This window comes from Anopheles stephensi, chromosome 3, assembly GCF_013141755.1.
Source record: "Anopheles stephensi strain Indian chromosome 3, UCI_ANSTEP_V1.0, whole genome shotgun sequence".
NCBI classification, from domain to species: domain Eukaryota; kingdom Metazoa; phylum Arthropoda; class Insecta; order Diptera; family Culicidae; genus Anopheles; species Anopheles stephensi.
Window position 1 is genome coordinate 23303851 of NC_050203.1, and position 23166 is coordinate 23327016.

Consider the following 23166-nt stretch of genomic DNA (forward strand, 5'->3'; position numbering starts at 1 on the left):
TGACGTAAAAGTGTGTGTTGGTAAGGAGATTTTTTTTCTCTGGCATATTTCATTTAAAAAAATACCTATCAACTCACAAAACAATTTAAAAAATAGTTGAATAAAATTGCCAGTGTAACCAGTTAATAAGCTATTAATATTTCTCACAATTATTTTGCGAATTATCATATTAAAATATAAATAAATATTATAATATTGTAGTATTGTATTATAATATTGAACATGTTGTATGCAAACTTACACCAAAACAAAAAAAAAAAAATGAAATAACTCTAAGCGTCTTTAATTAATTTTCTCTGATTTAGCTTTCAATAAAAAAGCTAAAATAAATAAATAAATTAAAAAAATATATAGATTGAAATCTAAAGTGAGTATATAAACAGATACAAATAAAATGGTAAACTCGTCAAATTAATGTTCCTTAATATTTTCTAGATTGATTGAACTGATATGAGGTAACATACAACAAATCTTACAAGGTAATATTATATCAGTCTTAATTTGTCTAATAAACTTTTACGACGGTCCGGTGATTCAGTCGACAACGGCGACGTTCTTCATACAGCAGGACCGGAGTTCGAATCCTATCCGGGAAGTTCCCTCATAGTGAGGACTGACTATCCAACTATGTGGTATCATGAAGTCTTAGCAAACCGGAAATAACAGGCATGATCTTAAGCAGTTGTTTGGCCAAGAAAGAAGAAGAAAAAGAAGCAGGAGATTAATAAAAATGGCATAAATTATACTGAAAATTGTCAACCTCTGTTTAACAACGACAAAATCGTCTGAAAGGCTTGTACATACTCTAAACCTTCGTTTGGGTCAGATTTATTTCACCAAGATCGTGTCCATTTCGTCCGGTACCGAAAAAAATGTTTCTAGTAGTCACCATTTGTTGTGCATCCTAGACATCTCTTCCACACTTTCTCTCATTTATGATCGGATTATACTATTATGCAGTTTTCTATGCTCTCCTCAGATTTGCTGCTTTTCATAAATGGACTCATTACACAGAACAATCCCTCAGCCATCAAACAAGCTGCTTTCTTAGATTCCCGTTTTCACCAATCCCAAAATTAAACACAGCTTCCCGCCATCTTGTCTTATTACATATTTACACTCCACTCTGGACAGAAGCGTTGACTTTTTCCAAAGCTCTGCTTGCAAGACGATTTCCATTTTACACGCACGCCAGATTTCCTGTTAAATGACGTGTATTGAGATTTATGCATTCAATTCATGGTGCGCAAACGCACCATTCCACCCATTTCCGGTTAATTGTTTGTACCCGTCGAGTCCCGCAAAAAAGGAACATAGCTGCCTATGGTGAAGAAATAACGATGAGAGTAAGAAAAAAAAACACATCAATTTCATTTTCTCATTTGAAAATAAATTGAATTCTTTTTCTTGCTTTCTCTCTTTTCCATTCGTGAGATCAGCTCAAGCGAAGAAGATTTTGCACGGAAGCAGGTCAGCGAGGCAGGGCTGATTTATTTGTAACACGAACGTGGAACCTAACCCTTAAACCTCGGCAGTGATTGTTTTCGCCGTTAAATGTTGGCTGCTCCGGAAAGTCCCGAACGTATAGGCTCAATTTAAAATCTGAGAAGCTGAATTTTCTCTCTTACATGGCAGCGTCCACAAAAATCCAGCAGGCCAAGAAACGTTCATTAACGAAGAAAGGAACAACGAATGACGCAAAGGGCGCAGCAAATCGATCGTCTGAACGGGCGTAACCTTTGGTTCTGCTCGGCCCAGTGATAGTAGAAGGAAATGATGGTAATATTTTACACTTAGCATCAGATTTATTTGCAATCGATTTGTTTCCCAAAATGCACTGAGCAAAGAAGCTAAGGGTGAAGTTTGGTTCGGGGAATTGGAAAGTGTTTGCCACGCTAAATGCAAATTTCTTTAAATTTAAATGGTTCATTTGCTCCAGGCAACAATTGCTTTTTTGTGACTTGTGGTGATAGATGATGAATCAATTCTGTTGCTCAGATTGAAAATAGAATCTGTAGAGTGAAGTGGAGCACGTTTAAAGTGTAATGACTTTACTTTTATGTCTCTTTTTTATGTATGTGACTTGGTCTTACCCGTAGGAAGATAATCAGTTCTGCGTACGGGGAGGCAGTGCGGATGGGATTTAAGCCCCGGTCCAGCCGTGTGAAGACCGGTGCCGCTGTATTGAGCAAAAACACGTCTTATAAATAATTTAAGCGAGGCCCAATGGTAGAGGTGACAGCACCGTTGGTCTTCAAACCGTCCGTCCATATTGAGGACTCACTCTCAAACTGTCTGGTACCAATAAGTCTAATAAGCTAGAAATGACACGGCATGAACTAATTTCAGCCAAGAAGATAGATAAATAATTTCAGACAATTATAAGAAAAAAATAAGTTGGAAAATTAAATTATTTATTTAATTTTAATTATGACGGCTTCAACCATTATTGTCATTAAAGAAATTAATATTGTTGAAGACTTTAAACTATCCTGTTGTGTTAAGTAAGCTATAAAAAAACTTTGCGAACTATTTTTTTAAATATTTAAAACAAACGTCAGATCACAAAGTAACAATCAAAAATTTGGAACAAACAAGCAAATCACCCCTGGGAGCAAGGTGACACAACGATCGAAAGATACACAAATGTGACTCCATTATCAAGGCCAAATCTAATGAGGCTCGCGTTGCATAGCGTAAATCATTGTGCAAATATTCATTTACATTTCCTTTCCATCTCTACCCTCGAGTTTCCTCGCCTTCCTATCATCTCTATCGATTTTCCTGATAAGCGCGAGTCCTCCCTCTTTTCCGTCTCTTAGCAGGCAGAACACATTTGTGTTTATTGGCTGATTTACTATCATTTTCACCTATACACACACACACACGGAGCCGAACTACTGGAACGAAACGTGCATGCCGATGAAAGGAAATCAAAAACGGAAAACTGACCCAAAACGTGCCTGCCGGGACAAAAAAAAACCCCAAGACGAGTAGCGAAACTTTCGGGGGTTCCCTTTCTTTATATCTTTTTGTTATCTTTCCGCATCTTACACTTTCTTTCCAAGGGTACCAGCAATGGTACAATTCCGTTGTGCTTGTGTGTGTCGGTTACTGGGTTGGAAAGGTTTTTTTTGTTGCCTCCCGCTCAAGAAAGCACCCCCGAGGGAGATCGAAAATGGTAGCTATCGAAGGCGAAGGTGGTGAAAATCAGCATAACTGCCACTCTCGTATTGCATGAATATTGAAACAAAATACGTTCGTTATGCATATCGTTATCCTGCGAAAGTGTCGAAGAATTTTTTTTAGGTCACACATGAGGCACAAACGTGTGGGTAGTCGGCGTGTACATGGCAGAGAATCGTAAAAATTGAGTCAAACTTCATTTTCAAATACAATCGAATTATCACACATCGGTGGAACGAACATGTTGAGTCTTAACCTCACATTTTAGCACAGATTATACCTCTATCGGATTGCTACATACGATCGATATCGGCTCCATAATGGAGACATTATGTACATTTCAGCTTTATTTTCATATTATTTTGTGAAAAACAAAATTGATTAAATGACAATTGAAATCTTTTTTCTTTAAACACCGAGATATTATCTTCAAGTTGTGTAAAACTTTGATATAAAATTTAAATTTACTCTGCAGAAAAGTTTCCATTTAAAGCCACATCTCCCGCTATCGGCATTATCTTCTAATCCTCCGTGAGCAGCTTGTACAAATATTCCTGTAAGCAGCTGTACCACTAAACCAAAGCTTCAGCACCGCTTCAACACCAGCTAGCAGTTTAAAACTCATCCCCAAAAAACCGTCTCCCTCGAGAGCTCAGGATGCATACGTTATGCATCGTGTGGGAACCATAAGCAAACAAACAAACTCCCCGTTCTCCGGGACGGACCGGGGGTGTACTACCTTATGTGTGGTGGGAACAGCATGTAAGAATGTGCTGTTGGGGAAAGATTTATAAAGGATTAAATTTTATCTTTCACTTCGTGACCAGTGGACCTGATCTGGTTTACAGGTTGTTTGGACTATGGTTTACCGTCCGACCGAATCCCACACCAGGTCCTAACACCACCATATTGTAACTCCACTTTCGAAAGATTGATGCACTTTTAGTATCCTTATTTATGCACAGCGAAATCTCCTTCAACAGTGTGCATTCTTCGGCTTCAAAATACATTATCCTATTCCTTAGTAAAGAAAATCATTCCGCTGGAAATCATTCCTGACAGTCACACTTGGATAGCACCGAACACGCCATTACTATCGTCCGACACAATTCCGTACGCAACCGGAACGGCGTACGCTTATTCAGCAAATTTTCACTTGAAATGTATTAGCCTGCGGTCAGCTGACGGCATCATTCCGTATGCAGCAGGAGCAGTACAGTCACTGTGCTGTACGCCTCCTCCGTCGCGTGGACAATGAAATGGAAAGTTCTAATAAATTGCGCCCATAAATCATGTGCAAACAATAACGAATAATTACCGAACAATGTGTCGATGAGTTATGTCTGGTGGACGAGGTTTTCGGACCACCGGCTCGGCTCCGTACCGGCTAGCTTAGCATGCCAATCCGGTCAATCGTGGCGATGCAGCGTGCAGCATTAACACGTTCAGAAAACCCTCCTCAAATGCTTTGTTCTACCCTGGTGCAAAATGGCGCGTGTGCGCTAATCAAACCTAAAGATGTAAATGTCCTCTTCAAGATGTTGTGTAGCGGCGATGATAGTAATTGTAGCGAATTGTACTGATTGTGACAAAGCGCTAGTAATTGTTTCTAATTTACGATTTACAGCACTAACACAGATGAACGTAAGACATTTGAAGTGGGCGTTAATTTGTTCGTCAGCAGAGCAATATGAGAGGCTAAGAGACAAATATGATCGTTTAGTTGGCTCTCATTATAAATTTTCAGTTCTCAATTTAATATTGTTCTTGCTTTATCTACTGAAAATAGTTGAAAATGCTACATGGAAACGTACCTTTATCTTGGTATGACAACATGACTGATAAGGTTTTCGCTCGAGATGGAGTGTTATTGAAGCTTTCGTAAGCGAGGTGTCAACACTTCACATACTTTTAGGCGTTCTTTACACCAAAGTTGATAAAATGTTATTTTAACATCGAAAGAGGATGTTAAAGCATTGTTCAGTCACCAATTCCCTTAACTCCAACAGATATTCAAATGTTTTTAATTAATCATAAGTCAAGCTTTCAGGTATCAACTGTTCCTATAGCCGATGTTCAGTAACAAACTTAAGACTTTTCCTTTCTTTCTCGAACAGTCTAGGAACAGTCTGGTGGCTGGGACGATGTCAGTGCCGGTCTTCAGACGGTTGGACCGGGAATTAAATCCCTTCCGGACCGCCTCCCCGAACACAGGACTGACTACCTTGCTACGGATAAAATCAAGTCACGGAAAGCGAGAGATGGTAGGCCAAGACCTCACGAGGTTGCAGTGCAAAGGAAAAAGAAGAAGATGTCTCATGACTCAGACTCAGAATAGTCATGTAATGGAGATCGATCCAGACCTCTCATGTAGTAACACCACTTCTCTAGCAAACTTCAATCAAGTTCCTTATTAGGCCTGGATCTATAAACCAGGTACGTTGAAATTTGCAAGTGATAGGATTTATCAGCCAGAAACTTCGAGCATCCGAGTCATCCAAACATGCTGGAAACCACATGGTTGGTTGGCGTTAGAATCGTACCCAGTAACCCGTCGTCTGACACCTTCACGATAAGATTCTATCATCGTAAGGACTTTTAATCTTACGCAATCGATCGCCCGGCCGTTCGGTTTTATTACCCATTTCTAAGCAGAGTCGTTAATCGGTTTTCGTCATGCGTATCTAACCAAACGGCGGGGTATAAACGGTTCCCTCAATTTCAACGGAAACCCCCGTAATCCGTTGTTTGCTGCTATCGCCAGCGTTAACTTTGTAGTAATCGGCTAACCCACAACGGCTACTAACCCTTGATAATGGGACGGTGCTAATCGACACCGGCAATTAGGCCATGCGTTACAACCATGCCGCTGGCTGATATGCTGATTGTAATCGTCCGATATACTCTGGCCTGCAATCCGTTAACGCAAGGAATTACTGAGCGTGCACGAAGGTTCCATATCAACGCACTGTTGCTATCACGCAAGATTGTCCAGTGTTGAAAAACCTGAGGAATGATATAAAAGGCAAGAAGGAGAGCTACTGATCTGCAATCCACGTTGGGACCTACATTCGGCAGCTCCGTTACAACGCTTATCCAAGATGCGCAGTCTTCTCGTACTTCCCTTGCTTGTGGCGCTTGTGGCTGGAGCAACGCTTGACTTTAATCACTACTGGACTGCTCAGGAGGTAAAACACGCTAGAAGATTCCACTCTCAGAATCAGCTTGCTTAATCTATACCCTATCCACTTGCGAATTCTAGATCAACGAGTACATCGATGAGCTGGTCCGCGATTTCCCAACGCTAGCGACCGCCGTTAACGTTGGCACCAGTACCGAGGGTCGTCCGATTCGTGCCGTTCGCGTCAGCAAGAACAATGTCGCCAACCGTCCGCTGGTCATCGTCGAAGCAGGACTACGCGCCCGCGAATGGATCTCGCCGATGTCCGCCAACTACATTCTGCACGAGATCGTCGAGCACTACTACGAGTTTGAGAACATCTTGGATAACGTCAACTTCCTGATTGTGCCACTGGTTAACCCGGACGGTTATGAGTTCTCGCGCTCCACCAACCGTTTGTGGCTGAAGTCACGCAGCGTCAACGGCAATGGATGCTTCGGTATTGATCTGAACCGTAACTTCGGACACCTGTGGAACACCGTTGGTGGAAGCACTGATGTAAGTTCGTCTACAATACTCTTGTGATCTCTAGTATGCTAACAAAACCTCTTTTTTTTATAGCCCTGCTCTGATAGCTTTGTCGGAACTGCTGCCTTCTCAGCTCCGGAAACTGCTGCCATGCGTGATCTCATCCAGAGCAACAGTGCCAATCTGGTACTTTACCTCAGCATCCAGTCGGCCGATCAGATGGTGCTGTATCCGTTCTCGCACAGTGCCACAACCAATCCGAGCAATGTGGCCGAGCTGCGCAACCTAGCCAACAGTGTGGTCCTCACGCTGATGAGTCAGAATGGTAGAATCTTCACGAGTGGCGGTGCTGGCCTTCTGCAGCCGGCTGCCTCGGGTAGTAGCATCGACTTTGTGGCCGGAACCGTTCAACCGGATTTGGTGTTTACGCTCGAAACCGGTGCCGGCGGTAACTATGGGTATGATGTGCCGGAATCGCAAATGGCCGAGATTCTTAGCGAGACGACGTACGGCTTCCTGACTATGGCGGAATACGTAGCGAATAACAAGTAAGCCGGGGGAGTGATGGTGAAGGTGATTCTTACGAAACGATCTGGAACTTGAGTAAGCGAAGGATGTGGATGTAATATAATAAACAAATTGTAATATATTTATCCGTACGCTGTAATTGATAGCTTTTCTACATGACCTATAAATTTCTAAGCCTTTACCTTTTGGCAACTTCATACCTTGAACTTCAAGGATTCTACCCCTACATTTTTAGTAGATTTTTGTTATACAGCGAGATCGATTAGCATCCCGAGGATCTTTGGACTGCATTAACAATCTTGCATATTCTAAATCCAACTCTTTCATATTTTTACAAATTTCGTCATAATAGTAACAGGATTTCTTCTAGAAGGTACTATAGCAACTCTAAGGAACGAAAGAAAAGATCCACAGCAAAAATCTGATTCTCGAACACTCTATCTCTTATCACATCAGGTGTTTTCCAACAACTCATCATAAGAAAAGATAATATTTTCTCCAGCTGCTGGTCTCGTAAGATATCAAATAGCTGAAGATATAGTAATATCCGGTTATTGTGTTTGCTTGTCTGAACCTTTTCTAGATATAATGTCACTCGATTCACATCTTCAATAAGCAATGCTCATAGATGAAAGTCGCAATCCCATACATATCTAAGGCCATCAGTTTCATATCCAATTCAGTCACCAGTCTATTAGCAAACAGTGTTGCCAAATGCACGTGTCGCGTTAAATTAGATAAACTAAATTTATTAAGCACCTTCTTCTGTTACTTCAATTTAATCGCTACGCAAAAGCACCATTAAACTCATCCATAATGTAGTATAAAGTCAACCAGACTCCAATTGGCAACACTGAACTTGAACCAGTTTCTTGCTCTCACTCCAAACCCAAATCCTCCTTGAATAACCCTCGACGAAAGATCACCAAAGGATGAGTACCTTCCAACGAGTATACTCTAACCCGGAAACAGCAGCCCTACCACCCAAGCCACCCATCACACGTTACTCACGATGTTCGAACGCTGAATTTATCTCTTTATAAGCCAAATGGGTTTGGATGATATGGGAGCCGGCTATACGTTGTTACAGCCACTCACTCACTCACTCGCAACATAACAAGCATAAAGCCCGAGAACCGTACCGTAAAGCAAATGCATTCTGATGAGGATTCGATGTTTAGGGAATTTGAGTCGAGGATTGTTTCCACCACCCAAACTCGTTCGAAACTTTCGGGCAAGCTGTGTTTTTCTCCCGTCTTTTTTCTTCATTCATTTTTGATCTATGGGTAGGCGTTTGGGGAATACCTTACCGGTTGAATTGATGCAAAATTGAATGGTTTCGCTGTGAAAAGGGGAAATTAGGGGAAACAAGATTCGAAAATACCCTAATGGGTTGCTGCGTACTTTATGTGGGAATTTAGTTATTCTGTGTGCGTTTTTTCTATTCTACTAGTGGATTTTTAAGCTTCTCACCTATTAAAAATGATTTATTAGGCAGACTCAGACGTATTGTAGGGAAGCTCACAAGGATTCACCGATATTCACCGAAGGATTACGAGCACGAAGCATATTTGAACTTCGGTACGGATTAAGGCACATCCTGATGAATGGAACTAAACAGCTAAGTGACTTGAAACCTTTTTATTTAGGAATTTAACTTAAAAGATTTGCACAAAAACGCCTCCAAACAGCACAGTATGTGATTTATGTTTATCTGTACCGTAGTTGGCATTCAATTTTCCACCACCTCAACCACAGACCCGGTAGCATGTGCAAACACCGATAAACTCAATAGTTCTCACCACCATTTTAGCGCAACCACAGCGTCCGATCATAAAAAAAATCCAGAGTAGCGTCGTAAAAATCCACCCCGTACAAGGTATGGTTCCAATACATAAAACAAAGCTCAAACCAAACCAAACGCCTAACTTTCGATTGTCTTATAAATATTAATGACAGTATCAGAGATGCAAACTGACCAGGCTGGCAGATCAGACGCCGGCGACGAGACGGTGGTAAAACAGGCACAGGGACAAACTTTTCCCACCCTCTCCAACGCACACTCCTGTCCCGGCCCTTACATTGCTGACGTTGAACGAGGGAAATAAAAACCCACAAAAAAACCCACCACCCACCAAACGTGGTGGGAGAGAAGAATCCAACACAGGCGGTTTGCTGGTGTGGTTGAATAATTGATTAAAATTTATCGTGAAATTCAATATCGGACATTATCGAGTCTATTACTTTGTGCGCTTCCGGTGAACAGATTGCTTGATTTACTTCCAGCTCACCCCGGTTCAATGAGTTTCCTCCTAGCAGCAGCGACAGCAGCAGCAGCTACTCTAGGCTGGTGAAGAGCAACTTTTTAAGCCTACATTTCTTCGCCCCGTACGTACAACCGGCCGGCCGTTAACGCGCCAGGAACAGGACATCTCAAACATTGGTGCGATGTCGCCACATCGGCAGTGGGGATGGACTTTTTCAACTTACTCTACCATTTCACAGTGGCGCACTGTAGAGCAAATGTTGGAATAAAATTTCAATAATTCTTATTTTTAAACTTATCCAGATTTAATATACCAAGAGCTTTTTGGATAATTTATTTATGAGGAAGGAACGTCTGACGTTGTTGTATAAATTAGTACTTTTTGACTCATCAGATGCCACTAACGCTAAGGTATGCTGCAGAAGTAATCGATGAAGGTCACCGTTATAGACGCCATTACTCAATCATCAGCACATCTAACAGGGAGACCCCAGAAACCTCTGAAGATAGGCTTAAAAGACCGGATAGATCGTCTGGTGTCATTCTCATGACATAATCAGCCCACCGAAGCTTGGCATAAAGTTGATGAAAATAATTTGAACCTTTTTTGAACTTTTAGTTGTTCTTGTGCCTTTTAAGAAATGTATTAATTTTTGCAGTAATTTTACTTCGTTAATTACGTTACAACAAATTTTGTATTTTAAATATTCAGCCCAGTCCATTCCCATTGTGCATTCGTCGGATGGGGGGTTTTGTTTGTTCGCCCCCCATCTTTTTTGTCTGCACTCACTCATTTGCCATTTAGTTTTATTTATTTCACCGTTCGACTCACGAAGTATGGCAAATGACAAGACTACCAAGCCTACACCCGTAAAAGCCTACCGAGCAGTACAATGAGCGGCAGAAAATGGGGGCCAAAGACAAAAAAAGAGGAGCAAACGCCAGAAAAACTACCCACTATAGAGGCTAGCAGGTTTGAAAGGTTTGCATTACGGGTTGCGAAAAGTTTTTCGTCCCCACCTTACCATTACCAGCCTTCAGCCTCTCAGCCAGGACACAACATCTTGAACTTTATTTTCCACATCACACAATGGCGAACCGTTTGTTGGCGAACTCCGCCCAGCGGGTGTGACCGGGCGGAAATACGGCCAGCCGGGCCATGATGATAGAAAACAATTACGTGATAATAAAAATTTATATTTGCATTGTATTTGTCCCATCCGGTTGGGCTGGAGCGAAGTAAAAACTCTAGTAGTGACGAGCGAAAAGAAAATCTGAAACCACACGGCGATGCAGAGCGGGGCGACATTTTCTTTTTTCTCTCGTATTATAAGGTGAAGTTTTTGGGAAAACGGTGGGGAAAACGGTAAGACAACGGTGGTGGAAGAAACCACTCTCCCAAGCCCATATTTCGCTTCTTCACAATCCACCACAAAAACCTCATCTCATTTTCGCCTACTGGAAAGAGTTTGTCCCAGCTAAACCCCGCCATCGCGATCGCTAACGACCAATTGTTTATGTGACGCGCGGTGCGCTAAAGAAAGCGTAAGGAAAACAGACGCAATTTTGTCCTACCAGCCTTCGATAATGTTTATGATTTATGAGCGCTCAAGCGCCACAGCCGCCCGTTGATTGCATTTCGTTGTGGGTTCTTGTGCGCCCGGAAAGATAGCGGATAGGGCACAAGCGTTCAGGCGAACGTCGCGCCTGAAGGTATGCAATTGCCCAATATAATGCCACCATTTAAATGCATAACAATAGAAAACTGGACCGGATTTTGTTCATTTATTTTGTGCACAAGGCTGCGCTCGCGCTCAAAGCTTGGTGGTAAATTATACGCCCCCTTTTTTCACGCAACCGTCCGTTGGATTATGGTTTATGTCTAAGACCATTCACGTTCAAGCAAACTCGCGATAAGTTAGCGCTGGAACGTGGTCCAACCACGTTCGCCTATCAGTTGGTGGATCGGCCGTAAGGCGAGAGCATAAAATTGGCGAAAATTAAGTGTAAACAGCGCAGAGGTTGCATTTTACAAACTCGTGCCTATTAAAATGTCATTAGAATGTGGCTAAACGCCTGAATGGCGGCAAAAGCCCAACCGCATTTGCAACCGACCGTTGCGTATTATCGTGCCGAGTTTTAAATACCGTCTTAACCGCTGCTGCTTCTTGTTAACCGTGACTCGTTATTTTTAATTTTACAAACCAAACAATCATTTCGATTGCACTGATAAGGCGCGCTGCGTATCAATGAACGAATGGTGGGGAGAAATGACAGCGGTGTATTGGTGGAGGTTTAGGAGTTTGTTTGATTTGTGGTTAAATAACCATCCACCGAGGGAAAGATAAAAAATGGCTGTTAAATTTATCGATAAGTTTAAGATGGAGTTTAAGTGCCTGGGGAGGGATCTTATGTTATTAACGATCGGTTTAAAATTTGCTAATTAAATTTGTGCTGCGAGTGAGTAAAATGAGTCCCTAGTCCGAAGTGATGTCCTCTCTTTCTGTGCTGCGAATATTACTGCAATACATTGTACAACGCTCGGTTGTCTGTTTATCAACATATTCTAGACGAACGGTTTTGCCAAGAAGCGTGATAGCGTGCTGCAGTACTTTATTGTGTTACTCAATGAGCTCCAGCCTGCTGATACAATTGAAAAATCAATCACCAATCAATCGACCGCTGATTAGCGCCCGCCCTGATACGAGCCAACGCTTACGGCGTCAACGACAACGTGCCGGCGTGTCGGCCGAACACCTTCAGCAGCTCGAACGTTTGTGACGTAACGCGTGGCAGATCGGAGGCCGGCAGATCGAACCCTTGCGAACCGCCACCGGTCAGCTCGATCGTGTACGAGTACGGAACGCCCAGACTGTACGCATAATCGTCCGTCGCCCCGGTAGCCGTGTACAGAACGTCCGCCGAATTACCAACCTCATACTCGGGACCACCGGCCGCCACCAGCGCATCGCGTGCCTGCTCACCCAAACGCTGCAGATCTTCCGCGTTCGGTGCGTGCAGGAAGTCGTAACCCCACGGCCACAGAATCATCTCACCGTACGTGTGCACCGCCAGATACATCCGAATCGCCGCCTTGTACTGGTCCATCGCCGCAATCAGAGCTTTGGTTTCGTTCTCGGACGAAGCCGCATGTCCAGCGAAGTTGTTTGTGCACTCGGTCGTGGTACGGTCCCACATGAACGGGAAGTTACGGTTCAGATCGACCCCGTAGCACAGCACATTGCCCGGCGAGCGGTTCTTGCGCCACAGTCGGTTTTGCTCGTGCGTGTACACATACCCGTCCGGGTTCGCAACCGGCACGATGACATAGTCCGTGTTGGACAGCTGTTCCGCATAGTCTTCCGAGTGTTCCACATACTCGTGGATCATGTACATCACCGACATAACGCCGGCCCATTCTCTGCGTGCGTGAAAGGTGTGAAAATGAGCAATCAATTAAGAAGATCCACCACCGTTATCTGCACGCATCGCGTACCTGGCGTGAATACCACCGTCCATAAACACAATGGGACGGGTCTGATCGATGGTACCGCGGGTCGAGATAGTAATCGCCTTGATGGGACGATCCTCGTGCGTCCTGCCGATCTCCGATACCCGCACCAGCCCATTGTACGCTGCCGCCAGCTCATCCAAATAGTCGTAGATCTCGGCCAGCGTCCAGAAGTGTTCAAAGTTCACCGTGGCACGTGAGTTCGAGTCACGCTTCACTCGCCGACCGTGCTCCACATTGCGGCGCTGTTCCCGGTTCAGCAACCTGTGCCAAGTGAGGTAGTGATGAGAAGCGGCGAAAATCACACATTTCCGGTGTCGATCTCACGCCTAACTTACTCCTGTACATCCTCCGCCACCAGATCGTACTCGATGTCGTGCTTTTCCAGAAACTCTTCCACCCGCTTGTGATCTTCGCGCGTGACCATTAGGCGTGCATTGCGGCCCAACTTTGGCGTGTCCCAAAAGTCAGTATCAACCTCCGTGTTGCGCCATTTCAGCAGCACCGTCAGCTGTTCGCGCGTTTCCGGGCGCACATTGTACACTTCAAATCTGTTCGAATTAAACACAGACAAGCTTAGTCTCGCGCACTCAAAAATCCCTCATCAACTCACTCATGATAGGAACCGGCTTGGACGATTGCCAAGGCCAGCATACAACCGGTCACCACCACTGCAAGCGTCTTCATTCTGTGCTCATCCGCAGCCAAACGTCAACTGACGGTTCGGGTTCGATTCGAACCGATCGGGCCGTTTTGCGCCCCATTCGTTAGCTTATCGCCGTACAATCATTATCTTTCGCGTCACCACACGCTTTCTACGACGCGAAGAGCCTCCAGACGGGCCGGTATACGTAGGTACCTAATATATCAACACGGTGGAGGCTCGCAATACCGGTGCGAGTTCGACTCTTTCCCGCCGTAGGATCAATATACGGCGGCACGATTGGGTGCTGGTCACATGGACGCAGCGCGTAGACACTCCGGCAAATCGGACCCCATTTATCTAGATTCAAAGCGTTATCGGAAGCAGTTTTTTGTACGTTTACGAGTCTCCGTTTTTTTTTTTTGCACGAGCATCGCCTCTATACGAGCATCTCTCAGTTTATTTATTACGATATTTAAATTCGATAGCGATTACGTGTGCGGAATGTATAGAGCGGGCGGGGTTTTTTTTTTTTTGTTGTTGCTGAACGATTGAATGGCTGCTGGTGCGTTTAGGGACGCTTGCTCATCTTCTGGATACTGGCGTGCATGCCAAACACCTTGAACATCTCGAACGTTTCCTTTGCAATCGTTTCGATCTGGTTCGACTCGATGATGAACCCGTACCCACGGTCACCGCAAGACAGCTCGAGCGTGTACGCATACTCAACGCCGTACGCACCGTACATGAAGTCATCGCTACCGGTCGCCAGGTACAGTAAGCCGGATGCTTGACCGACCAGATACTCGGGTCCACCGATCTTTTGTACGGCTTCGGCCGCTTGCAGGCCCAGCGCGTAAAGATCTTCCGCATTTGGGACGGGTTTGTAGGCGAAACCGTACGGGTACAGGATGTAATCACCGCAGCTGTGCACGGACAGATACATCTTGATGCTGTTCGCGAACTCGGCCATCAGGAGCATCAGGGCTTGGGTTTCCTTCTCCGAACCGGGAGATTTACCGGCATAGCCATCCGTGCAAGACTGTTGAAGGGATGAAGAAGATCGGAAGTGAGTGATTCTGATGATCGGTTTGGGGGGGGGGGAGCATACTAACATGAGAAGTGTAACTCCAGCGGTATGGGAAGTTACGGTTCAAATCCGTACCAGTGCAGAGCACATTATCCGCGTTACGGTTCTTACGCCACAGTCGGTTCTGGGGGAGAGGGGTTGTAGAAAGGTTGATCAATCCTAACCCTAACATATGATCAGCCCCAACGCAAACTTACCGTCTCGTACGAGTAAACGTATCCATCAGGATTCGCCACCGGTATAATAATCCAATCCGTATTGTACAGGAGATCCTCATTCTTGTCCGCAAACTCCACCAGCTGATGGATCAGATACAACGCCGACATATGCGAAGCCCACTCACGCGCATGCACACCTGCATCGACCAACACCACTGGCCGTGTCTGGTTGATACGTCCATCCTTCGAAACGGTGATCGCCAAGATCGAACGATTCTCGAACGTTTTACCGATCGTCATTACGCGCACCAGATTCGGGTACGTCTTCTCCAACCGATTCATGTAATGATAGATCTCGTCCAGCGTCCAGAAATGATCGAAATCGACCGCATCCTCATCGACGCCATCGATGCTGGTGGGCTTCTGCGGTAGTTTCTGTGGACGTCTACGCTTGCTCAAGGTGTGTATGCCGCGCTGTTCCTGCTCGTGCTCCAGCAACGACTGTACGTTCTCTTCCACCAGTTCCGATTCGAGCTGCACATCGTCCAGCATGGCTTCGAAGTATTCCTGCAGCTCCGGATTGACCATCACCGTGACACTGTCGTTCAGCGTACCGTAGCTCCAGAAGTCAAGGTTCCCGTTGACGTACCAGTTGTGCAGTTCTTCCGCCTGTTCGTCATCCTCCACGTAAAGTGTGTAGAGTTTGTAGCTATACAAACCAACGGGGAAACATAGGGAAATTTAGCACCTGCAAAGAGACTTCCCTCGGCCACCTGTCCTGTGCGATACCTACTTATCGAATTTTTGTTGCTCTGCCCGGCAGACAATGCTGGCGGAGAACAGCAGCACCACCAACGTGAGTAGCTTCATTGTGTGCAAAGTGCCGGAGACGACTGACACAGTTGCAGTCTGCCCGCAGGCATATAAATTCAACCCCGATAAGGACGCGGTGCAGATGCAAACATGGCGATGCGGTCGTGCCAAACATCTCCTGTACGATGTATCACATTTCACTAATTGCATACGCCGATAGTATCAGGAACTTGTCTTGGCAGGCGTGCGCCAGATCGCAGATAAAACACTTACCGTCGATAGCCATACAATTACCATAACGCTAATGAGCTGCCCTTTAGACTTGTGATTTTCGGAGAAATAGACAACTGACCACGTTACGCTTCCTTCGATACAACATTTAATCGTGCTTCGACAAAAAACATCCGCTCCGTTAGGAGTTATTCGCCATGGTGCGATAGATTTGGAAGGTTTGCGTGGCGACGGCCGCAATCTGCGAAGCGGGCAGATCAAATCCATTGCTGCCACCGCCGGTCAGCTCGAGCGTGTACGCGTACTGAGTTCCGATGACACCGGCAGCATAATCGTCGCTGCATCCGTTGGCTGTGTACAGAATTTCGGCACTGTTACCGACGATGTACTGGGGTCCACCGACGGCAGTGACTGCATCGCGAGCCTGCACGCCGAGAGCGATGTGAGCGGCCTGATTCGCTACCGGGACGAAGGGCCAAGCGTAACCGTACGGATACAGGATCATATCGCCGTACGTGTGCACCGCCAGGTAGAGGGCAATGTTTGATCCGTACCGCTGCATGACACGGTTCAGTGCCTGAGTTTCAGGCTCGGAGAAGGCAGTCGTTCCAGCGTACGAGTCCGAGCAAGCCTGTAGAACGTGACGTGAGTTCGATTAGAACACTTTTTTGAGACTAAGTAGGAGATCTCCAACGACGAGATACTTACATTGCTGGTGAAAACCCACATGTAGTCCCAGTTGCGGTTTAGATCGATTCCGGTACAGAGGATCGTTGCCGGGAAGCGGTTCTTGCGCCACATACGGTTGTTAGTGTGGGAGAACTCATACCCATCGGGATTAGCGACTGGGACGATAACCCAATCCTTGTTCAGCATGTCCGCGTAGCTGCTCGAGTGCTCGACCAGCTCGTGGATCAAGTACACCACAGACATCACACCGGCCCATTCACTGAGAAAGTGAAGTTCGGAAATCGTGAAGGATATTTTCGACTGCAAGTCCCCCGTTAAGTCCAACTTACCGTGCGTGGATTCCTCCATCGATGAAGACAACCGGCTTCGTTCCAGCTACTCCGTTGTTGGTCGAGATCGTGATGGATTTGATCGGGCGACCCTCGTGAGTAGTTCCGATCGTTTCCACGCTCACCAGATTCGGGAATGTCTGGGCAAGCTCGTCCAGGTAGCTGTTAATTTCCGCGTTCGTCCAGAAGTGCTCGAAATCGACCGTGGCACGTCCTGATGCAGCCTTACGGCGGCGGTACTCCTGATCATATTGACGCTCCGCCTCGATCGTGCTGTTCCGAACAACAAAGCAAACCTTTTTACTCTGCTTCTAAGACCTTTTGGACCACTCGAATAGAAAACTCACGCTTCCACATCCTCAATGATACGGTCGTAGGTGAACTTGTTCAGGCTGAGGAAACGTTCGAATGTAGCCTGTAGGCTCGGATGGATCATCACACGGTAACCGGCACGGTCCCAGAAATCAACACCCTTCACATCTTGCCAACGCTTCAGAAGCGTATTCTTCGCCGCACTGTCCATATTGATGCTGTAGACTTTGTAGCTGCAAGTTGGGAGCATTAATTACATTACAGCATCACAACAACATCACACGTCCGGCTTGGCACTCACTCGCGATAAGACACCTGCTCGGCAAAGCTGCTCTGGCCGAACACTGCCAGAGTCAGCAGCACAACAACAGCACCGTTAAAGTTCATCCTTGTTTCATTCGCACGGAGATGAAGCCAAATGACTCGAAGCTACCGAATTTATACCTTTCGCTATCAGTGCGAATTGCTGGCCTATAATCTCCTATACGGCCTAAACCAGTAACTATGACGCGCGAGAAATAGTCAAAAATCCCAACCATCTAATGGCGGCTTACGGATGATTGGGGTCCGAGAAATCTTTGTCATGCCGATACTACGTCCGGATTGCATGTCGCTCGATTAGATAACGATAATTTGGTGTGTGCGTGTGCCCAATAAACGTATGATAGGTGATCGAGATCATAGATGTCTGCACAGCTTCTAGTAGAACTCATTCACTCTTCAATCGAGGTGTTATAATTTTGCACGAATCTCCAACAAAAGCTAAGCAGTTCTAATCTATTGCACTGAAGTTGATTCCAGAGCTTCACATTCGTTATCAAATTCTAGCTTTGTCTTATCATAGAGAACGAGATATGATCTTTGTGAGATGTTTGTAGTAAAATATGGCGAAAATTGGTTTATTAATTAAATGTGTACGCTGGGTTCAGAAGATGTATCGTCGCTTGGACTCTGCATCATCTAAGCTTCAGCTAAACTGCTTATTACTTATTATTCCATATCTCATCCGACTTCCTGTTAGTCGCTGTTTACGTATGCTCTAGCTTCATGAGTACTTTATCGCTTTAGTATCTTATCAACGCCGATTCTCTGCATCTTGATATGCGGCTGCAGCTGTAGATGGTGCACGCGATATGGTGGCGCGTGTAATCGATAAGCATTACATGTGTGAAAAACAGACTCGTGAAAGGGAGCAGTGGGTACGCGATAGGAACATAGAAGAAAGTAAGCAATATTGGAAAAGCTTTTGATGACTGGGTCACGCGCTGCCATCGGTAGAGGATGTTGCTATCTTATGTGAAGTGCATTAACATTTTATATGAAAGTTCTACTTCGTGATAGAATTGCTGGCTATGAACATATATGATTGCGCAACAATACGCTTTGTGGATACGCTATCACTATAGCTAGGGAAATGGCACCAAACGGTAATTAAATTAAGATATGTAATTAAGCAAGGGAAGATGGTCTATATGGCATTTGAACCCTGGTCCTGCCGTGGCAAGACCGGCACCGCAATCGCCTTTGCCACCAGGCCACCCGTAAATAAAAAATATTAGACGGCTTTATTCTATTGTCGCTCACTGTATGTGTCATATGTGTGCTATCCATGGAAGAAATAATTCTTCCACTATTTTTATTTGAGAGTCCTAGTCAATACTATTCAGTCTGCTTACTCTGATACCTGTTCAAGCAAATAAGCGCGTTTCTACTGTAAGCTTCTGTCAAGTACTGGGCGCCTCCAGCCATGGTTCTCATCTCAGAAGAGGGAGTAATTGTACGAATGGCTAAAGTCTGAATAGATACCCCCACTAACGGCACTCACTTTTCGCTACTGAGTTACCTTAAATGTAGGTAAAAGTTAAGCAAAAATAATAAATAAATAAATACTTACAGTAAAAAGTCTGGAAAATATACCCTTTTGGGTAACTCAGTTGCAAAAATGAGTATTCGTGATGGGAGGGGGGGGGGGTGGGAGGGGGTCATCTATTCAAACTTTAGCCAAAAGTCCAAAATGTAGAGATGAAATATTTTAATAATTTTTAGGCTATTCATGACTTCTTCTGCCCCATAGTGCAGTAACATTTAAAAGCAGGGTTTGTGGGTAGTGGCCCTAGTATTCCTCATCTTGCTTATCGATAAGAATTAGTCACTATAAACTGTTTGCATTTCTCCCATATGTTCTTACCGGAGGCATCCATATAGCTTTACTGATGACTACAAATAAACAAGAGTGATTCACTTTTTTCAGAGTTCGGCTTTGAAAATCCAAATTCCTTCAATCACTTTGAGCTAGCTGGGCCAGTATGTAAAATCCTCATTGAAGCCGTTTCAAAATTCCTATTTTCCCCACACTTCATCAGCATATCGGGACAAAGCAAAACAATTCTTTCTCGGTTTAAGCGGTTAATACCAGAATTTATGGAAATAAATAAGAAGCTTAAAATCGCACGACGGGTCCACTTCTGAATGGCATAATTACCGGTAAAGGTGAGGTTAAAAAGTAAAAATTCCAACTACTTACAATTATCAACGCATTAAGTGTCTCTTGATCGCTATCAGAGCTTTATTTACAACCTGCTTGCTTCAGCAGCGTCATGGTAAACAGCAAACAAAATCAAGCTGTTAAACGCTAATCCTTAGTATAATCCACTTCAAAAGGACTGTTGAAAAAATGTCGAGTACGTCCGCTGACGGATTTCCACCAAAATATGTCCAAAACAAAGCCCGTCTGCACCGACTCCCCAAATGGCGCTCGCAACCCTTTCTAGGTTAAGGTCTGCTACCTTGTATGGTTTAATATGAATTTCACACATTATTTAAATGAGTGTCCCACTGGCATACCGTGCCAATGTACTCCCACCTACTTCAACAGGTGAAATGGCATGAGAAGGCAAAATTAAACCACACACAAACACACAAAAAAGCCAACCATAAACCTATAGGCCCCCCTAACCTACATAAACGTATTGATGGCCACTTGAAAAAACGCACGACCGCACACCGTTTGACGTCTAGGTATGTGTTGTTTTATTCGTAAAGTTTTCCCGCCAACCACCGAGAGCCGACGCGTGCAAGTACGGCCACTCAGCAGGTTCGACTGATACCCGCACCCTAATCCTTCCCCCCGTTCCACACCGGGCTCAACATAGCCACCGCCCGAACTGGCCCGCGACCAAGGGTCCGCTGCATTGCAAATCGCTTATCGCAAATACCATCGGCAAACAGTGCTCCGCCACCGGGAAGACCATCGGTAGCCCATTTTAAAGTGGCCACAATCGATCAGCCCTTCATTATAAAACGAATGTCCCGAACTGACGGTACAATCAGTGTGTGCTCGGTGGTCCTTTCGGCAGGGTGTATCTTTGACGTGTGTTTTGAAAATGAAGTCTCAAACGGGAGTTCCACAGGGGGCAGTTGTGCGCTTGGTGACAGTTTTCCTAGCGCTAATTGGATGTTGTGCAGTGACCGCCAGCCATTCGTACCGTGGGTGAGTTGGATAAATATTTAAATAAAAACCTTGAACATAAATCGATCCTGGAAATCGATTCGAACACTGTCAGTCTTCGAAGCTTTGTAGTTTTTGTGGTCAGTTAGAGTCAATCACCTTTGCGATCAGCGTTCCCTTGATAAGGTAGAGTTTGCTGGCTGAAAATGGAACAGATTTTGCGATAAGCTAGACGCAACACCTTCACTGCAATTAGTGCGCATGCTTTGCTTACTAAACATTTCGCCTCTACAATCAACACAGCTACAAACTCTATTCCGTGCAACAAAACAACCAGCAGCAGGTAGACTTCCTGCGCGATCTCCAGCAATCCGTCGATGGTCTTGACTTCTGGAAACTTGATCGGCTGGTCGGTTCGGAGGCACGAGTTCTGGTACCGCCGACAGAGCAGGATTCGTTCAAGCTACTGCTCGACTCGCAACAGTTGCGCCATCGAGAATTGATTCCCGATTTTGGAAGGTAGGTTGTACTTGTCGTCAATTCTTCACGAAGAACCCTGCTTTTTTAAACATCCAACACTATCTTCCACAGAGTACAGAATGAACATCTGTTCACCTCAAAACGAGTATCCCCGTCAACTGGCCTTCCGCTGAACAAATATCTCCGGTACAACGAGATGGTTGATTACATCAATTCCCTTGCCCGGAAATATTCCGACCTGATGACCGTTTCCGAGATCGGTAAATCGCACGAAGGTCGTTCCATTCCGGCCGTTACGATTCGCTCACCCGCCACCTACCGAAACCACTCTCAACCCGTAGTGTTCGTCGACGCCGGTATTCATGCCCGCGAATGGGCCGCACCAGCAACGGCCATGTATCTGATCAGTGAGCTGGTGGAGAATGGTGCTCAGCATAAGGATCTTCTCGCCGGGCTCACCTGGGTCATCGTTCCAATCGTAAACCCGGACGGGTACGAGTACAGTCACGAGCGGGAGCGACTTTGGCGCAAGACACGCCGCCCAGCTGGCCGGAACTGTTTCGGTATCGATGGCAACCGGAACTACGACTTCCACTGGGCGGAGGTGGGCGCTTCCGATGCTCCCTGTGCCGAAACGTACCACGGCGAGAAATCGTTCTCCGAGCCGGAAACACGTGCCATTCGGGATGAGCTATTGCGGCTGAAGGGTCGCTGCAAGTTCTACCTGTCGCTGCACACGTACGGCGAATATCTGCTGTATCCTTGGGGCTGGACATCGGATCTTCCCGAGGGTTGGGAAAAAATTGACGAGGTAGCGCAGGCCGGTGCGCAGGCTATCCGCGACGCTACCGGCACGGTGTATACCGTCGGCAGCTCGACCAACGTGCTGTACGCGGCTGCCGGTGGAAGCGATGACTACGCGTTTGCTGTCGCGGGCGTACCGATATCGATGACGATGGAGCTACCGGGCGGTGGTTCGGCTGGCTTCAATCCACCCCCGTCACGCATCGAGGAGATCGTTAAGGAAACGTTCGTCGGCATCCGGGCAATGGCACTGGAGGTGGCGAAAAGCTATAACTGATGCCTCTGTTGGACGAAATGCAACAGGGAGTCGTGTAGTGTAGTGTAAGCGATGGAAGTTGTCGTAGCGTTATTATTTATCTGTACAAAGTGTGGGACCGAGACCGAGCGGGATAGTGTCTGAGCGGGGTACACGGTATAATAAAATGATTAGTCCGTAAACTGTCTGTCTAGCATGATTTAGGGTGTAATCGTGCAGCAACATGCTCCAATTTCGCGGGTCACATTTGGCGGAACGACCATCCAGAAGCTTGGTTGTTAAATCAATGTCAACCCATTTATGGACTGCCTGGCGCAAAAGGCCAATCTTAATGACCGGATTCCGAAACTTTCCCAATGATGATCATTATGGTACGAAAAACTTTACCTTTAACTTCCCTGCTACTGGCTTGGTTAATCGTTTCAATCGATTGGGTAGCTAGGCCTTTGATTACTACGCCAATTGCTACTCGTGTCGTCAATGAACCGCCTGGGCCGCCGTTTCACCACTTTCACTCGACTGTCTGTTTCCTTCTGCTGCAGCAGTGGCTCTCAATCAACGCACCAAAGAAGCACTAGTCGACCGATCCAGAACCGTACATCGCGAACCCTCGGGAATCCATCACAAACCGATGGGGCGTCGTGTGCCAGTGAGGTGCGGTACGACCATTACATCGATCGAACCACTGCCGTCACTCCAGAGGTGGTGGAATGTCGTGCTTCTCTCATACCCCTTACGAGTTGTTTCGTGCCTGTTTTCCTTTACCTTTTGA

The 23166-nt window shown here is 45.6% G+C and overlaps 5 protein-coding genes across 5 annotated transcripts; 2 read left to right on the forward strand and 3 right to left on the reverse strand.

Annotated features, from left to right (window-relative positions):
* Positions 1–6249: 6249 nt before the first annotated feature.
* LOC118511302 (carboxypeptidase B-like) lies at positions 6250–7488 on the forward strand. The gene is made up of 3 exons (XM_036054211.1): positions 6250–6374; positions 6449–6865; positions 6929–7488. Exons 1-3 carry the CDS (start codon positions 6288–6290, stop codon positions 7385–7387), a joined length of 963 nt encoding a protein of 320 aa, XP_035910104.1. The 5' UTR covers positions 6250–6287; the 3' UTR covers positions 7388–7488.
* Positions 7489–12207: 4719 nt separating this feature from the next.
* LOC118511305 (carboxypeptidase B-like) lies at positions 12208–13891 on the reverse strand. The gene is made up of 4 exons (XM_036054215.1): positions 13754–13891; positions 13479–13691; positions 13126–13404; positions 12208–13050 (listed from the first exon to the last, which is right to left on the reverse strand). The coding sequence occupies exons 1-4, from the start codon at positions 13825–13827 to the stop codon at positions 12345–12347; spliced, it is 1272 nt and encodes a 423-aa protein (XP_035910108.1). The 5' UTR covers positions 13828–13891; the 3' UTR covers positions 12208–12344.
* A 304-nt stretch (positions 13892–14195) lies between these two features.
* On the reverse strand, positions 14196–16207 carry LOC118511303 (carboxypeptidase B-like). Its single transcript, XM_036054212.1, has 4 exons — positions 15825–16207; positions 15071–15740; positions 14899–14997; positions 14196–14825 (listed from the first exon to the last, which is right to left on the reverse strand). The coding sequence occupies exons 1-4, from the start codon at positions 16052–16054 to the stop codon at positions 14355–14357; spliced, it is 1470 nt and encodes a 489-aa protein (XP_035910105.1). The 5' UTR covers positions 16055–16207; the 3' UTR covers positions 14196–14354.
* Positions 16206–17848, reverse strand: LOC118511306 (carboxypeptidase B-like). The gene is made up of 5 exons (XM_036054216.1): positions 17708–17848; positions 17442–17639; positions 17095–17367; positions 16784–17024; positions 16206–16706 (listed from the first exon to the last, which is right to left on the reverse strand). The coding sequence occupies exons 1-5, from the start codon at positions 17791–17793 to the stop codon at positions 16257–16259; spliced, it is 1248 nt and encodes a 415-aa protein (XP_035910109.1). The 5' UTR covers positions 17794–17848; the 3' UTR covers positions 16206–16256.
* A 2785-nt stretch (positions 17849–20633) lies between these two features.
* Positions 20634–22577, forward strand: LOC118511304 (carboxypeptidase B-like). Its single transcript, XM_036054214.1, has 3 exons — positions 20634–20896; positions 21158–21373; positions 21446–22577. The coding sequence occupies exons 1-3, from the start codon at positions 20790–20792 to the stop codon at positions 22413–22415; spliced, it is 1293 nt and encodes a 430-aa protein (XP_035910107.1). The 5' UTR covers positions 20634–20789; the 3' UTR covers positions 22416–22577.
* Positions 22578–23166: the final 589 nt, after the last annotated feature.

Excerpts from the sequence above, each read along its gene's own strand:
- LOC118511302 (XM_036054211.1), top strand. The coding sequence starts at position 6,288 with ATGCGCAGTCTTCTCGTACTTCCCTTGCTTGTGGCGCTTGTGGCTGGA. Across the intron at positions 6,375-6,448 it reads ACTACTGGACTGCTCAGGAG|ATCAACGAGTACATCGATGA; the intron begins GTAAAACACGCT and ends TGCGAATTCTAG. Across the intron at positions 6,866-6,928 it reads CCGTTGGTGGAAGCACTGAT|CCCTGCTCTGATAGCTTTGT; the intron begins GTAAGTTCGTCT and ends TTTTTTTTATAG.
- LOC118511305 (XM_036054215.1), bottom strand. The coding sequence starts at position 13,827 with ATGAAGACGCTTGCAGTGGTGGTGACCGGTTGTATGCTGGCCTTGGCA. Across the intron at positions 13,692-13,753 it reads CAAGCCGGTTCCTATCATGA|ATTTGAAGTGTACAATGTGC; the intron begins GTGAGTTGATGA and ends TAATTCGAACAG. Across the intron at positions 13,051-13,125 it reads GACGGTGGTATTCACGCCAG|AGAATGGGCCGGCGTTATGT; the intron begins GTACGCGATGCG and ends TCACGCACGCAG.
- LOC118511303 (XM_036054212.1), bottom strand. The coding sequence starts at position 16,054 with ATGCAATTAGTGAAATGTGATACATCGTACAGGAGATGTTTGGCACGA. Across the intron at positions 14,998-15,070 it reads ACGTTTACTCGTACGAGACG|AACCGACTGTGGCGTAAGAA; the intron begins GTAAGTTTGCGT and ends CCTCTCCCCCAG. Across the intron at positions 14,826-14,898 it reads GCTGGAGTTACACTTCTCAT|TCTTGCACGGATGGCTATGC; the intron begins GTTAGTATGCTC and ends TCCCTTCAACAG.
- LOC118511306 (XM_036054216.1), bottom strand. The coding sequence starts at position 17,793 with ATGAACTTTAACGGTGCTGTTGTTGTGCTGCTGACTCTGGCAGTGTTC. Across the intron at positions 17,640-17,707 it reads GAGCAGGTGTCTTATCGCGA|CTACAAAGTCTACAGCATCA; the intron begins GTGAGTGCCAAG and ends CCCAACTTGCAG. Across the intron at positions 17,025-17,094 it reads GATGGAGGAATCCACGCACG|TGAATGGGCCGGTGTGATGT; the intron begins GTAAGTTGGACT and ends TCACTTTCTCAG.
- LOC118511304 (XM_036054214.1), top strand. The coding sequence starts at position 20,790 with ATGAAGTCTCAAACGGGAGTTCCACAGGGGGCAGTTGTGCGCTTGGTG. Across the intron at positions 20,897-21,157 it reads GCCAGCCATTCGTACCGTGG|CTACAAACTCTATTCCGTGC; the intron begins GTGAGTTGGATA and ends CAATCAACACAG. Across the intron at positions 21,374-21,445 it reads TTGATTCCCGATTTTGGAAG|AGTACAGAATGAACATCTGT; the intron begins GTAGGTTGTACT and ends TATCTTCCACAG.